This window comes from Glossina fuscipes, unplaced genomic scaffold (genome assembly GCF_014805625.2).
Source record: "Glossina fuscipes isolate IAEA_lab_2018 unplaced genomic scaffold, Yale_Gfus_2 27, whole genome shotgun sequence".
In the NCBI taxonomy this organism is placed as follows: domain Eukaryota; kingdom Metazoa; phylum Arthropoda; class Insecta; order Diptera; family Glossinidae; genus Glossina; species Glossina fuscipes.
In genome coordinates this window covers 7870470-7886937 of record NW_023998422.1, presented here as the reverse complement: position 1 = coordinate 7886937, position 16468 = coordinate 7870470, and the positions used below count along the sequence as shown (strand labels likewise).

General features: G+C 34.4%; 3 protein-coding genes across 4 annotated transcripts in view; 1 reads left to right on the top strand and 2 right to left on the bottom strand.

The window, feature by feature from the left end:
• LOC119636104 (centrosomin) overlaps window positions 1-16468 on the top strand; it is a 54271-nt gene that overhangs the window by 22371 nt on the left and 15432 nt on the right. The window contains exons 1-2 of one of the 2 annotated variants that reach the window (XM_038031251.1): window positions 184-357; window positions 15977-16020. In XM_038031251.1, the coding sequence (XP_037887179.1) occupies window positions 272-357; window positions 15977-16020 (130 nt within the window). In that variant the 5' untranslated portion in view covers window positions 184-271. Of the gene's footprint in view, window positions 1-183; window positions 358-15976; window positions 16021-16468 lie in introns of those variants that run through there. The other variant, XM_038031250.1, reaches the window with a different exon arrangement.
• Window positions 5585-7983, bottom strand: LOC119636107 (lysozyme 1-like). Its single transcript, XM_038031253.1, has one exon. The coding sequence runs from the start codon at window positions 7818-7820 to the stop codon at window positions 7359-7361; it is 462 nt and encodes a 153-aa protein (XP_037887181.1). The 5' UTR covers window positions 7821-7983; the 3' UTR covers window positions 5585-7358.
• On the bottom strand, window positions 8083-8656 carry LOC119636106 (lysozyme 1). Its single transcript, XM_038031252.1, has one exon. The coding sequence runs from the start codon at window positions 8594-8596 to the stop codon at window positions 8105-8107; it is 492 nt and encodes a 163-aa protein (XP_037887180.1). The 5' UTR covers window positions 8597-8656; the 3' UTR covers window positions 8083-8104.

The following is a 16468-nucleotide window of genomic DNA, read 5'->3' as shown; positions in this document are numbered from 1 at the left end:
TATTACATGAATTTGCGTTCTATTTGCAAATAAAAAAAAAGAAATAAATAAATAAAAAAAACAAATAAGAAGAAGAAGAAGAACCATTGCCAGACCAAAGAAAAGAAACGAAACCAAAACACAAATAAATTTTCAAAGCTCATATACAAATCAAAGTCTGAAAATTTAATTTAATTAAGCAGAGGAGGAGGAGGAGGAGGGACAAACCCAAACCAAAATTATCTTCTTTTTTTTTTAATACAATTTTATATACAATTAAGTGCATTAAAAAATGTCGGGAATATTTCGTCAGAGTTCATTCTTGAACAGCACCAATGAATCAACGCCAAACAAACGTTATTCCATAAGTGCATTTTGGTAAGAGACAACTCTGCATGCATTCATTTTTATATAAAACTAACATAACCTAATCCGAACGGCACTGTCTTAAAAAACACAACCTACAAAGAATTTCATTTAATCTGACAGCACATGTGTACAATTTACATTCTTCCCCTTCTTTTTAGGTATTTAGTCTTAGAATTTATTTCTCCAGCTAAACTAATTCTCTATAATTTTTCCTAAATTTTATCTATCGCCTTATAGGGGAGGCATTTGAAAAATCAAATGCAGAAATGTAAATAACATTCTTCTTCATGCTTCTTCTTTTTAACTCATATTCAAAGTGCCTGTATTTTAACATCATATAATATAATGATTTTCACGGAATCCCTTACCATATATAATAGATTGAAGGAGATTTTATTGCATTGTCAATAACGGGAGTGGTCCTCAGTGTGTGAAATACGCAACTCGAGATTTATGGATGGCCTTTATTACAATAACAATTTAATCATGTCGCTAAAAAAGCTAGCGTCCTCAAAGGGTTTAGCATAAGCAGAGACTCTAGGGACTTTGTGAAGCACATTGATTAAGCACCACTACAAAAGAATTCATGCGTTTCTGACTGAGCCTGCAATTACGATTTCAGTGTTTTAATAACACATTAAAGAAAAATGTTATCATTTTTCCATCCAGAGTAGTTAAGGATGGAGCCTTTATTCGAGCAATTAAGATTCCATCTTGTCGTTAATTCGTTAACGTAAATGACGTCTGTAACGCCTTGCGTGCGCTTGTAGATGCAAAGGACATCTATAGCAGTTTCCTGCAAAAAGCGTCCCCAACAAAAATATTATCATTTTTCTATCCACTTCTTAACCACATTCAAATTTGACTGTACTTTAGCCTCATGTACTGATTTTAAGATTTTGTCGGAATATCATTAAAGAAACGCCATTCCGCAGCTCGATCCAGGGTTGATAAGGATGGAGGTTTTATTCGTGCAATCAAATTTTCATCTTGCCATTAATCCGTTGACATCCATGCCGTGTACTTGTAGATGCAAACAACGTCTGTAGCACTCTCATATTCTTAGTGTTAGTACAGAACAAAAAAAAAGAGTGTCTTTGCAAGCACTCCTTGATTTTGAAGTGAACATCGTAAACGTGTTGAATAAGTTCGCGTTGCGCATAGTGTTTTGCGCAAGGTATATATATATAGGAATACTCACTAGTGGCTCGCTAAGCACCATCACTGCCCATCCGTCTGCAAGCAGCGATATCAGATTTATTAGGGTGTTTTTATTCAGTTTCTTTCTCTTTTTCTTTTTTTTAATGCGAAATTAATAGACGACGTAATCCCTAAAAATCTTAGTGGCATCCACTATCTCGCGAATTTTCAACGACCATAATGTTGATGATGAGGTCCGTACCTACCGTTATTGGGCGGCCGGTGCGGTTTTCTTCATCTTTCAAGTCAATATTGCCGGCTCTAAATCTCTCAAACGTATTGTGGACGGTTCCAAGAGTCGTCGTACCACACCCATAAATGGTGAAAATTAAGTCTACAGTTTCTACATTTTTTAAAGCATTGAAGCATAACATTGAATGGTGTGTGTGTTTAAAGCAAACTTTGTTACTAACGAAATGTACTTTGAAAGCGTTATGCGAGGACTGCAATCGATGCGTTAAACGAATAATAGATAAGCTTGCATATTTACAAACATAGTCCACTTCGAAGTCGTACATAGCGCGGAGAGGGGAAAATTTATGGGGCATCCTTATATTATGTCACGGTTATGTTCAAGGACGCCTAAGCCTACTTAGCATGTTACGTTTGCGAGCTGAATGAAACAATTCTCTCATGCTTCTATATATTTATAAGTCCCGTTTTTCCCTACGACCGTATTCTGTGCAACATCACCTAGCCATCAAAGGTCACACGGCATCTTTTTCTGTTTAGTTTGCGCAACATAACCTTGATAGCCACTATAACAAGAATACGCATGGCTTTCTGTAATGAATAGTGAACAATCACAACAGTAGAATATACCCGATTATGTGCTTCTTTAAATGTCTCCTACCTGTCCACATGCATCTTCCAATCAATATGCGTAAAGCATTTATGCTATGTCCATCTATTCACGACATCTTTCTGAGACAATTCCAGTGAAAAAATGGATATGCGATATTTTAAGGAATCCCTAATAGCATTGGACTGACGGTGGATGAGGAATGAGGGAGTTTTCCACTCAATTAAGCTGGGCTGCGGCAAAATAAAGTAACGACATTTAAAGTCATTTGTTTCTTTCCTTCTTGCATGATATACAAATGAGTGTTGCTTGCCTAGCATTTGGAATAAATTCTGAAAAATCGCTATATTGTTTAGTTATTTATGGTGATGATGATCAGCGTGAACTGTCACGTAGTCGGACCTATTAAGAGAATTTCGAAATCGACATTTTTAGCATCTAACTCTAAGTTTAAATTAGTAAAGTAAAATCACTGCGATTCGAAAATCTGCTTTCAATAATGACCCACGTGGAGGAACAAGAAATTTAAACTGATAGATTTCAATAAGAGAGAAAAGGAGGTCTGGCGCTCTTCAAAACTCGTTTATAATCCCAGATCTGGCAACAAAAAGCGACTACAATTTGCGAAAGTTCATCTGCTCTGCTCTTCAAAAGCGATAAAGGAGAGAGAGAGAGAGAGAGAGAGAGAGTGCTTCTAAGCTGTAATTAATACTTTATCGCGTACATGTACCTCGATGGTCGGTGCTATTTAATAACTATTTTCAACAAACTGCATGCAATAGCGTCAGTTTTTATCAGACTGCAGTAAAAAACGTAATAATGGTTTTGAATCATGCAAAGAACAAAAAACAACAAAAAAAAAACAAAAAAATCGCAGACTAACGCATATTTATTCAACATTTTTAATCGTAAATACCAAGAATTGAAACTTGATGATAAATTTTTATATGGAAGTTACTGTGTACATCAGAGTTGAGTAAAAATATATCTTACACATACACACACGCACACAAGCAGTTCTTATATCACCGATAACAAAATTTTTTTTTTTTGTTTTGTTTTTTTAAACTTTCCATCGAAGGGTTCTGCCGGTATATCAGATTTGTTCGTCCACTTGAAATGCGCGAAAACAAAAATCAACGATATTCATAATACATATTCGTTCTCAATTTACCGCAAGATTCCTTGGGTAATTTGGGCAAGTTCCTTTGTTTGTCCGTGTGTCATAGGTTTCTACGTAACGTTACTCTAGTTGTCTTACTTTTTCATTTTAAGAAAATCATGTTCTTTAATCGTGGACCAAATAGTCGTAACCCGTCCACCACTCGAAACGATTTCGGAGTGAGTCTACAAAATGTGAATATGTCAGGCGATTAATGGAACTCATTTTTACATTATTCGTGTGGCTGACCAACAAGGTCGAGTTTTGGACAATTTCTAGCCTATTTTGGACATGGAATGTGTTCATCTTTTTCGGTAGTGTGCATAATGATATCAATGTATTTAATTTTAGCAAAAGTATGATTGATCTTTTGATCTTTTTTTTTTTTTTTTTTTTTTTGAGTGACCAATCACTCAATCCCCTATTCGCGTCACACGATAACGGTTAGAAGGAAGTGAGGAAGAAGACAGAGATTGCGTGGCCGTGACGGCAGCCTAGTGGGTGTGTGTCCAATCTGTAAGTGTTATGCCTTTAACGACTGACCACGAACTGTACCTGCGACCTCTACCGCAATGAGATTTCAATGCGCGAACACTGGCTTAATAGTCGCGATTCTTATCTACTTGGCTGGGCTACGCATTCATTGATTATGCCTTCTCGCAGAGACGTGTCCAGGGAGCATTTCAACGTAAACGCTTTTAGAGTTTCCCTTGGCGGCATTACAAAGGATTATCATTTTTGAATAAATTCCTTTATTTGCCTCCTACTGCGTGTGTTAGTCGTTTTTTTATGTTTATCTTACAGTCGTGCTCGGAAGCACTTCAATGATATCGAAATTGATTTCTTTGATGCTATTCTAAAGTACAATTTGATTCTTTAAGTGACCGTTGCTTTAGAGATAAACAAAAAATGAGAACTTAAACTGGGTTAATTATACACTGCTAGCTAGCTGGCTATCTAGCTAGACAATCGTTATCCTATGAAATATATAAATGTAATAACGCAGAGACTTCCTGTGGAGTGGTCTCTGCTATGTAAACACAAACAGTTTTTTTTTTTTTTTTTATCTCAAGCGTATTGAAATTCTTACATAAATAAATACTGTTTTGAATACATTGGGAAATATAATCTGTTTACATGTTTATCGTTTTAATATTTAACCAGTAGCGGATCGAAATGGAAATTAAATAAATTTAACAGATTTGTTTTTTTTTTTTCCATATGATTGAACTGCTGTTTGCCGAATTTATCTTCTTAATGAAATTGTTTGTAGAGATATGCTATTATAAATAAATATTTGATTTTGAATATTTTTTGCTTGATGATCACCATTTGGTTTTATTCGATCATACATAAAAAAAAAAGAAGCAACAACAATTCTAATTAACCTCATTTACCATAATAATAATAATAATACGTGAGCTTAAAGCATCTTATGCATGCTTCATTACCGTTTCCAGAGCTTGCTGCCAATACACGCATTACCGCAAGACACATGAAAAAATTGTTATTTAGAAAAAGATTAAATTAAAAAAAAAATAAAAAAAAAAAAAAATGGAAAACACCCATATCCGTTGGGGATTTGCAAATTTTCGAAACTGTTTACAAAATGAAACGAATTCACAAATAAAATAAATGGGTTTTTAAAATGAGTTTATAAGTAAATAAAATTCAAGTAAAAAAAAAAATTGAAACAATTTCTCGTAATGAATACTTCATACTCAATCAAGGTGGCAGGGAATATCAACAAAAAAGTGCTTACATCTCTTTTATCGACACTAATAAGTCTTTCCTTTCTCTCTAGGTTCTCTAGGACCTAGCTTATCAGTTAGGGAGTTACAAAAAGTGATTTAGAAAACCGTTTCTTTGCCATTTTGATTATCTTGATTATCTCGTTAGATCCACCGAAAGTTCTCCGCTAGGAGTTCGTATTCTCTGAATGTTAATTCGATTAGAGGGAAAGCCTGCTTGACATCGGAAAACAAGTACAAGTACTCAACGAGGAAGAAGGAACCACAAGCTGAGCTTCTTGGCCTTATCTGGAAAGTTTTACCCTTGGAAATTCCTGGTCAGTGTCGCTGGCTCATCGTGTTGCGGGCATAGGCCAAGAATCTTTATCTTTTGTCCAACCAAAGCAGAGCAAAGAACATATTCGGTCGATCGAACAGAGACATTCGAGAAAATTTATGCTATGATATTTTTGATACGGTTACGAAATCCTACCTAATTCTACCACATGGGCGTCGAGAGACTTTACGATTGTCTGCAAACTTCTGCCGGATTTCGCCGCCAGAAACTAGAAGCAAGGAACAAAAATCAGAGATGTGAGTTGCTTCCCTCTATTCCTTCTACTTAGACAAAACATATGTCTCTTGCCTGTGCAGTGAAGTAGATGCCGCAAATCAGATTAATCCGATCCTGCCTGCCATTGCTTCAACATTTACAAGCGTAGCTATGGCTAATCTTCAAACTTTAAGCCTTATTCGCAAAACTAAACGTAAAAGGATTATCATTACAGGAAGTTTGTCGGTCATAAAGGCTCTTCGAAGTTGAAATATCATCGGCCGTAAAATAAAAATTTTTGAATACAAAGTCATATCGGTCTCTTGAGAAATGAGCGAGCAAACCTAGCAGCTATGGCCGCTGTTTCGGCGCCATGAACTACATCACAACGCACAGTGAAAAATATTGACTTTCAAGAATGTGTTATATACTTCCTACTTCCATCCCCACTAGTCTAATGTTACTTCTAATTTCGTTTCATTGCTATGTGCAAACGAGGGCGGTAATACTCTTAGTATTGCAATATAACCAATGGATTTTAAAGAAATCTATTCCTGCCATTTCGATTCGTGTATGTTTTTCAAAATTCAAAGATTCCTACTTAGAATGTCTAAACGTGCGGACGTTTTGAAAGTCCCTCGAGACATAATTTCAATTAAGTAGTTAAATATTATTAAACTGGCCGGGACCCATCGTTTCATGGATTCTTATTAAAAAATGGAGCCGGTAGTCTTGGTTGCCAGTGCTCATTCAGCCTAAGTCCTCGCATTTATTTCTTAACTTACACATAGTGTGGTGTGGAAATAAAACATAAGCTCGGCTCTACACATGTTTTCGCCGTTAGTGAAAGCGACCCCATTAACACGTTCTAACAATATAGTCCATGCTCTTCAGCTTAGGAGAAGGAACCTTCTTCTAATAATTTTCAGGTAATTGTACGATATCCACGCTCAGTTGGCGACTAATTGAGAAACATGTGAAGCAGTCATAAAGTCGTAAATATAAACATAACTCCACACATACATGCATACATGCATTAATTGATCTTCCGGATCTGACCTTACTCTTATTTGCCCTTCTATTTGCTATCTCTCCTTCGAGTTCAAGTATTAGTAATGGAAAGCGTAGACTTACATCAAACCTACAGATCGAATTTAAAGGCTGGCATGAGGCGCCCAAAAGCATGGTGAACATAGCAAAAGAGAAAACTGTAGAAGAAGAGAACTGAGAAGAATGTAGAAGAAAGAATTTGAAGAACACATTGACCTAAAATTTTGCACACCACAGTTCAGAGTTGCATTGCGTTTACAGGTAAGGAAATAAGTTCACTTACACTCGTTCACTTGACGAAAAGTGCTTTAGCTTCTTGTACATATTGAATGAATTGTCCAAGGGTATCCAGAATATACCTTAAATCTAATACACTTACAATTCCTGACTTGTTCTCTTTATTTATCGTATTAGATTTCATTTTTTCAAAATTACTCACGTCATTGAAAAAACTATTAATTTATTTATTTTTAATATTTATTTAAATGCTGTTTTTCGGTCATACAATACCATTTAGAAACATTCTTCGACTGTCAGCTTGTGCGCTATATGCTGACAATAGCCATTATATGCAGACCAAGCTTTCCAACCTTGTCGTTGTTTAACCGTTTGAGCACACTCTACTGCCGCGTCAATGTTATCGGTTAAGAGCTCTTGGCAAATTTGATGGCACATATTTGCCGAAGGCCTAATAGAGCTCGATGTGCACCAATAGCGATCGCTAACTTGAAAAAGTCCAAAATTATTCGACCATTTGCCATTTAATTGCCCAATAGCTGATGTGTTGAGTTTACTTTCGAAGCGTGCAATGCAAGTCCAAGTCGCCAGATCAGATTTTTCGATGCCCAATTGAAACATTTCGCGGGCCAATTCGCAACGTGTTAAAACACGTCCATCCACCACTGCCACCAAAGCCAAACCCGTTGATTCGAATATTAATAAAATTGCGTAGAAATAATAATGAAAAGAACGCATTGTTAGGTATTTGCGTTCTGTCACTTTTGAGGCACAACAGCAAAATAACAGAACGAATCTTATTCAATATTTGAACAACACCTTTAACAAATATTTTTACTGCTAACAATAATAATAATAATAATAATAATAGTGGAATGAAAACAAGTTCTCAAGCGGTTTGTCGTCCAACCCATACAATGGCTGACTTTTTGAAAGTTAAATTTTCTTCTTTTTTTTTTTTTTTGTTTTGTTTTTTATTTGCACGAAATCTTAAAATGTTTGTTTGCCTATTTGGAATATTTTTAAGTGAAACAATCATCGATATACTCCAAAGTTCTATTACTGCAATACTCATTGTAGACTGCCCAGGCTGACCACCCTTGTTGTTTTTGTATATAACGGGCACAGCGCACGGCGAGTGTTATATCGTCCGACAACAAGTCTGAGCAATTGAGATTGCAACCGTTGTAAATAAAGTAATCGGTTCGATTTTCAGGTTTACACCAATACTTGTCGCTTATTTGGAAGATGCCATAATCGTTGGAACCGTCCGCATTGCGTGCACCGATTACATGCGTGTTAAAGCGGCTTTCGTATTCAGCTATGCACAGCCATAACGGTAACTCCGATTTTGGTACATCCAATATGTATAGTTGACCGGCGAATTCGCAACGATGCAGACTGCGCGTCTGCACTCTGCTTGGCCATCGTAACACTAACAAATACAACGTCATAAATATGCAAATATTTCTTAAGAAACATGTTTGCGTTATTTTTAGCATAAATGTCACCATTGTTTCGCTATATTTAATTTATTTATTGTTTTACTCAATTATATCACTTTTTTTTTTTTATGAATGAATTTGTCTGCCGTCTAACGTTGTTTTTAAGGCAAAGACACGTTTGAATGTTCAAAGTTATTTTACGTACTATGAACACGTTTTGCATTCAATTAAACTTTGATATAATCTTCAGCTAGACAATGTTTTTTATACTCGATCATTGTAGTATTATTATTATTATTACATATATTAATTACAAATGACGGCAGGCAGACAACTTTCAAATATTTATGATAATCTATTGCGGTAAATGTTTTGTACATTTTTCAATAATCATTGAGGAAGTTTAATAAATTTGTCATTCCATTTGTAACCGACACAAATGATTATCGGAATGAGTAGATATTATCTTGATTGAACATTCACTTCGCTCTGCTTTGGCCCATCTAATGGGTAGCTTATGAGTTCTCGGTTGCATTTTCTTTCCTGTAAGGAAATTCGTGCAAAGAGCAATTTTTAAATAACGTTGTAAGAACGGAAGTCCTGGCCGGGTCGAACATGGGGACTCCTTAGTAGAAGCGCCTTCTAACGAGTAGAATAGAAAGGGCAGCACTTTGCCGCATCTAATGTTTCCTAAGTGGCTTTTACAATATGAATACCGAGCATCATTTTATTGAGAAAACTCTTTTGGAAATTGTGGCTCCGTTCTTAGCTATTGTTGGCCTTGAAGTAGCTCGTAGAATATTCTGAACCCAGTTAGACGGGCTCATAAAGACCTCGGGGGTCGTGTATATTTTGTTTCATTGGTGATATTAATGTTCTCTCGTCGCAGGAATCACGAGGCCTTACGAGTTTTGCCAATCTTCTAACAAGTAAATCGATCTCGTTTCAGCTCCTAAAAGACACTATGCTATGTGCACGAGACGTAAAGACGTAAAGATAGTACCTTGACATAGAGAAGCTTAGTGTTTTGGCTAACTCTACGAGATTTCGAAATCATTCACACCCATCCATATAGTAATTATTACAAATTTCATTAATTAAAGATTCATTGCGAGAATACTCTTCAAAATTGCATGCTTCCACAACTCTCTCTCTCTTGACGAGTGTCTGTGGTTCGTTCTATGACGTATGTAACTTTCTTACATAATTTAAAATATTAAACAATAGAATTATTTGCAAAAAATTCTGACTACTCTTAAAGCATAAAAAACTGGTTTTTCTGTAAATATTTTCAATGCTTTTTTTAATTGTTTATGATTTACGTAAAGTAGAATCGTTTTAGAATGTTTTCTATGGTTGAACTACTTACTGTCTTCAAAAAAATGCAAATGGATTGTAAGTTCATTATAAAGTAAAAGGAAGCAAGAGAAAAACATGAGAAACGAAGCAGATAGGCGAAGGGGGCAAAAGTTCACTTTTTCAGTTCCCTAAAATATTGTTAATCCGGGTGGAAAATTTGTTCGAAATTAATTACAACTTCCAGTGTTGAAAAAATGGAGTATGACATTTAAAATTCGCCTTAACCTAAGCTCGGTAAAGACGCGTCTTGCAAAGGTTCTGACTGCTTTGTCTGCAGTTGCAATATGAGTATGGCTTTAATGTGCAACGTCATACCAAATTATTGCAGAGATGCATTCCATGACAAGTTTTGCTTAAAAAAGTCAAATTCGCCTACAATATGTACATGGAACATGGTGAACTATTTTTCGTTCTTTTCTGAAAATGGATTTCGGATTTTCACTCTGCCGGCTAGAGAACGGTTTTAGTAATCAACTAAGAAAATCATCTAAAAATTTAATATGAAAATTCAAGTCATGGCCGGCCAACAAACTTTGATTTCCATTTGTTAAGGTGGGTGTGGTACGCACTCGCCTAAATTTTTTATTTTTTTTTTTTTTTACTTATTAATTTTAATTTAAAAAATCATTCTCTTTATACCAATGATTTCGTCAGACGGTTTTATGGGTTTTTTCTATACATGTTCCAAAATGATCGATGCTGACAACTTTTATGCTATTATTATAGCGAACATCACCACAAAATCCCTCATTAACAAAAATAAATTTTTTTATATAATTTATAATTTTTATAAATGTTTTTGTATACCGCTAAGATGTGATTGGGCGCTCAGCTTTTCCGTGTGAGAAAACAACAACTTGTGTGTGTACGCATGCAAATTGAAATTTATCATATTTTGCCAGCTGCACCGTAACTCTCACTATATAATATACATATTTATTTATACGTATACTTATGTGCTGTGATATGTGTATTTAGATAAACTTCAGATGTATATTTGTAATAGACATCGTGACTATGCAGAGGGCCAATGTTCTATGTAATTCATTGAGATAATAAATTACGCGGCCATAAAATAGAGAAGAAAAAAATTTCAATTTCATTTTATTTTCTCCATTCTTCGTTAAGAAATTTATATTCTTACATTGGAGATCAATTTTAAAGCGAGGTCAATATGTAGTGAAGTGTATAGGACTTGTGTTAATTAGTTTATGAATATGATAATAAAATCTTTTTAAAAAGTATTCTATGGATCGATCTGTTTTTTGGAATCGGTTTACCATCAATTAAAAAACAAAAAAAATGCTTATTATATATTTGTTTTTAGTCCAAATTATCCGTAATCCACTTCAGCTTTGAGTTGCGCTCAGTTGTTCAGTTCAGGTCTTTATACCCTACACAATATGTGCTAGAAGGGTTTTTGTCGAATTTGTGCGGATGTATACAAAGGACTTGACATAGACCACAACATTTCGTCTTTTGCAATGATTTAAGCTTGTCTGTCCGTCAGTCCGTCTTGTTTTTTGCTGCTCAACCTATAGGTCGCAATTTTTTAGAATTTTTTTGATGAAATATTCTAAATCGGCAAGGACAAAGGCTACTGGCTATGGTTTTTCAGTCACTTCCCATATGAAGCGTTATTTTAAAGAGCCTTGATATAAACAACAATAAGAATGGTTTAAGGTTATTAACGATGGGCTCCTTTTCTTGTTTTTATTTATAAAATATATTGAATTTTAATGAACGGGGTCAAGATCAAAGGACTTTAGTTCTCAAATTTGATAATACAAACTCTAATTTTCTTAATTTCATTTGTACATTTTTTTTTATTTAAATAATAAATTTATCTCTTTGTTAAGGTAGAAATGACCTTAGAACTATAGAAATTCATTAATGATAGATCAATCAGTTCCCTAACTTTTCAAGTACAAGCTTTTGAAAAGGAAAAATAAAACTTTTTTTAGAGTATCCCTTTGATCATATTCCCATATGTTCGAATTTTCCATCTAACACCAAAAACTAAAAAAAATTCTTCAAACCGTTCAGATACTAACCTTGAATATTTCACGTAACAGAAAATAAATGGAGAGAAAGATTCGCAAGGTAGCCTTTTCCCTCAAGAGCGAAACCCACGATTAGTTGAATGGCACGCCCACAGTTAATCAATACCAAAATTTTATTACAACATAAATATCGACCCTTTCTTTTTTGTGAAGGTCTTGGAATCCATTTCTGCGCGCTCGTTCTCGATCGATATTTTTATGTAGCTCACAGGTTTGTTGCACATATTACACTCTCCACTGTGAGTCCTTACGTGAAAAATAGCTAATTTCCGCAGGTGCTAACAGATATTGTTTGTTTTTTATTGCGTGTACGAATAAGTCTTGAGAACTTTCTTTCGTTGACTACGACTTCTCTTCACCTTTCAGACAATTTTCGATATCCATTTCGAAAAAAGGCCTTTTTAAAGGCGCTTCCTTTAAAAAACCAGTATTTGAGTGCCGCCATAAGAAACGAAGCACTGTTTGAACAAATAATCAATCATCTATTAAAAGCTGCTGGTACCAGTGGGCAAGACAGAACATTTCGTATTATAATTGCAAATATTCCCTGAGCGAGTTTTACTCCACACATTACGCAAATTTTTTACCGTAATTGCATCAGTTCTTGTTCGCAGTGTTTCTCACTGGTGATTTTATTTGTTTGGTGCAAGCTTTCGTGCTGTCCGTTCAGGTGTATCCTTCAAATGGGCCTATTTGGGGTATTTAGGTTAGGTTAAGTTAGGTTAGGTTATTTGGGCTTTGGATATTGTAGCGCATTCACTTTTCTTCACTCGTAAGGATTTAGCCGCTCTATCCTTCGAGTTAATTAGGAAAAGTAAAGTTTTACGCAAATTTCAATTATTTTAACGCAAAGCTTCTTAACATCTATTCGAAACTCTAAGAAACGATGCTTTGTGCATGCTGTTGTGTGACAACTGATGCAGTTTTGTGCAGCTTGAAGACATTACTTTCGAACGAAGAAGTCATCGTTTTATTCTATACACTACAGAAGTAATCACAAACTGTCTTATTGAACCGGGCTGAACTAATTTATACTCTCATTATATAAAAGATAGTCGTTTTTGCGATTTCTTGTAATAGCTGAACTTTAGACTCAAGTTCATTTCTCGTAAGCTTTCATTCCTTTGCGAGACAATTTGTGAGCGTCTATCCACCTGTCACCTTCTGCCCCTTCTTAGTCCAGATTAAGGTTAAAAATGAACATAATCCATCTGCAAATACATCTGCAGTACATAGAAAAGCATAAACTACCCTACCACCTTTAAGAAGCATTGGATCGACCTACATGCAACTATCTCTTATTGTACTTAAAATTTTCATGTATTCATTTCATATGCTGTATGTCTAAGTTCCCTAAGGCCAAGAGAGAATATTATGTGTGTGTGTTTTTTTTATGCCATTTGTGACGGAAATTTCCTTTTTTGCTTTTATATAATAATGACACTTAAAGTATAAAATATTTTAATTTATTCGTTATTCGTTATACTTTTCTTTCTTTTTTTTTCTTCTCTATTTCAAAAAGCAATGCTCGCAAAAATGCCAATGTATTGGAAACCAAGTCAAGACATTCAATAAAATATCTTTTTGATCCTATTAAGCAAATGCAGTAAAAGTTCAAGCTACGAAATGATTTCTATTTCCAAAAAAAAAAAACCAGAAGCTTGATACTAGCATATCTGTATACTTTATATAGTCTTTGATTGAAGCATCTTTTCTTTTTTTTTTTTTTGTACTCACTAATAACAAACAAAGAGACGTTTTTGTGCGCATATGGTAGTCTTTGAATTCGTCTAATTTCCGTTACGTAGAAATTAATTTCGTTTGAGTATCTTTCAAATGTAAATTTTCCATTAAAAAAATGGCTACAGCTTCATAGTGCAATTTATAAATAAATGAATGAAAGAAAGAGAAAAATTTAAATAAGAAGAAAAAAACAAACCTATAACCTATTAGTATAAATTGTCTTACAAAGAATCCACTTGTGCGCTCATCTACAGCACTTCTCCATACAGTAGTGCGCAAAAACACTTGTCGAAGAAAAATATATACGCATTGCTGACTATTAGTGCTGACATAGAAATCCCGTCATTCCCTCGGTTATTTTTACACTCATCACTGAAGGCAAGATGATGGATATACTTATTTCGTCAAAACGTTTGCAACATGCAGAAGGCAGAAGCCTCAGAAATGCTATAAAGTATCAAATTCTGAACCAATTTAATTATGTCCGTCGGTCCGTCTGTCTGCATATTATTTACTGTAAACATTCTTGTGGCAGCAAAAGTGAAGAAGTCGGTATTGAAAATATGGGCCCAATTGAGGGAAGCACACACCTACAGTATCACGCCAATTATTTTTCAAAAGGAGAAAAAGCTGACCTTGTGCTCATTACTCACAAATTGCAGCAGATAAGCCTATAAAAATTTGACGTACCTTCTCAGGGCACAAAAAATGGGAAAATTTATTGTCACATCTATCCAAAATTTGTGATGTATCAATCTTTTTTTGTGAAACTCTTTATAACATCCAAAAGCAAGCAGGAAAAATCCCATAAAGTACACATATATTTACACATATACACACTTTACCGACCAGTGTTAAATTGGCATGCATCTAAGCATGTCCATCCATCTGTCCAACTACGTAGTCATTCTCCTGTTTGCGAAAATAAAGATATTTTGCTACAAATTTGCCAAAATAATTGAAAATAACACAAACCGATCAAAGGTCACGCCTACAATACAACACAAACTGATGGCACTTTTGCTTTTTCTAAGCGTTATGCTCGTTGCTCACTCACTACATTCGTCAGACTGTAAAAATTTTCACTTTTATTTTACAAAATTTTGGATTTTTTTAGGATAATATTAATGATGGGTATCAAATATTCGGCCATATCCGAATATAGTTTTCTTCTTGTCTCTAGGAGCTATGTAGAATTTTCAATCTATTTTGCTTTAAGGTCTTTTGCCCTACTTGGTGGATTGAATAGACCTAACAACCGGTTAACTTTTTTGAAGAAGAATTTCCATATTTCGTTTTTTTTTTTTTTGAGGAAAAACTAAATTGAGATAAACAATGGTATTCGATGTTTCCATTGGTGGTGTCACAAAATAAAAGCAGCTTATGAAAATGGAGATTAGCAAAAATTCCTAATAGCGAATAAAAGTAGAAGTCGGAAAGGTAATTGTTATCTGTCAAATGCAATCAGTTCAATTGTGTGTGCGTACATATGATAATAGGTTCCTTTAACTCTGTCAACAAGTTACTTAAAATTTTCCTAAACACTTTCTCTTCTTTAGTTTAGTTTTCATAAGCAAAAAGAAGTGATAAAGAAAGATGATAAAAAAAGATTTTAATTTCCATAAAACGGAAGGCTTTTCCATGAATAATGCTTATCGCTATGAAGTGTGATGTGCAGATAGAATGCTGTTTCCAACTTAATTTCAATATGATAAGCAGTTGAGAAGACTTTTCGTGCACTTATCTTAAATGTCAAGCTATCTTACTTTCACTTACATCCCAATGCCTATCCCTTTTAATCGGAACTTTTCACAAGAACTTCCTAAATCAAAATCATTGCGTGGAAGGTGTTTAAGAATCATTTACGTATTCTTTTTAAATTTACCTTTAATTCTTTAAAACTATTCCTTCTCTCAATTTTGTATCAATTTTTTTCCCCATTACTATACGAATGATGAATGTGTTTGGTTGTGGTGGTCGTTTATTTCTTTAGAAAAAAAAGCAATGCCTTACAACAATGCCATTATGCTCTTCCTTCTATACATATATACATATATATATATGTACGCGTACAGGGTTCACGTTTTATAAAAAAAAAAATAAATAATAATAATTGTCACATGGGGTCACTAAGACAAGGAATGTTCTTCATTTTGTTACGTGCTTTCATTTTTAATTTTAACACAATTAATTTTTGCATAGAATTATGAAGGAAGTACGAACTAGAATGACATTTTTTTTTTTTTTAATTAAATAAAAATTAAAATTCTTTTGCCATTTACAGCACCAGTCCGGGCACGCTACAGGATGTTACAATGGATAATTCATGTAAGTATTTTAATCGCTTTAGTTTTTAGTCGTAGGTATAGTTTTCATTAGATGCCGACTAAGACATCCCGAAGAGATTTAGTGAGTCCCATTAATATTGGGTTTTTTTCGCCCAACAAAAAAAATAAACGTTCTTTTCCTAGACTTAGGAATGAACATTAAAATATAAAAAAAAAAACAAACAAAGCATTATGCCAGTAGATAAGAAAACTAAGTAACTTCAACCACTTCAACAAATACAGTGTCACTAATACTGGTATTTTTTTTAATATAAGGAATAGAAGCAAAAAACAACATATTATTAAACATTTATAGTTGGAGAGTATCCTCTTTGCTTAAGACGTTTTGACATGTTTTGTATAACTTTTCTTTTGTACGAAACAGGGATCTTCTTCCATTCCTCTTGTAGTCTCTTTTTCAGGTCATGGATGGAAGGGATGAAGTGTTT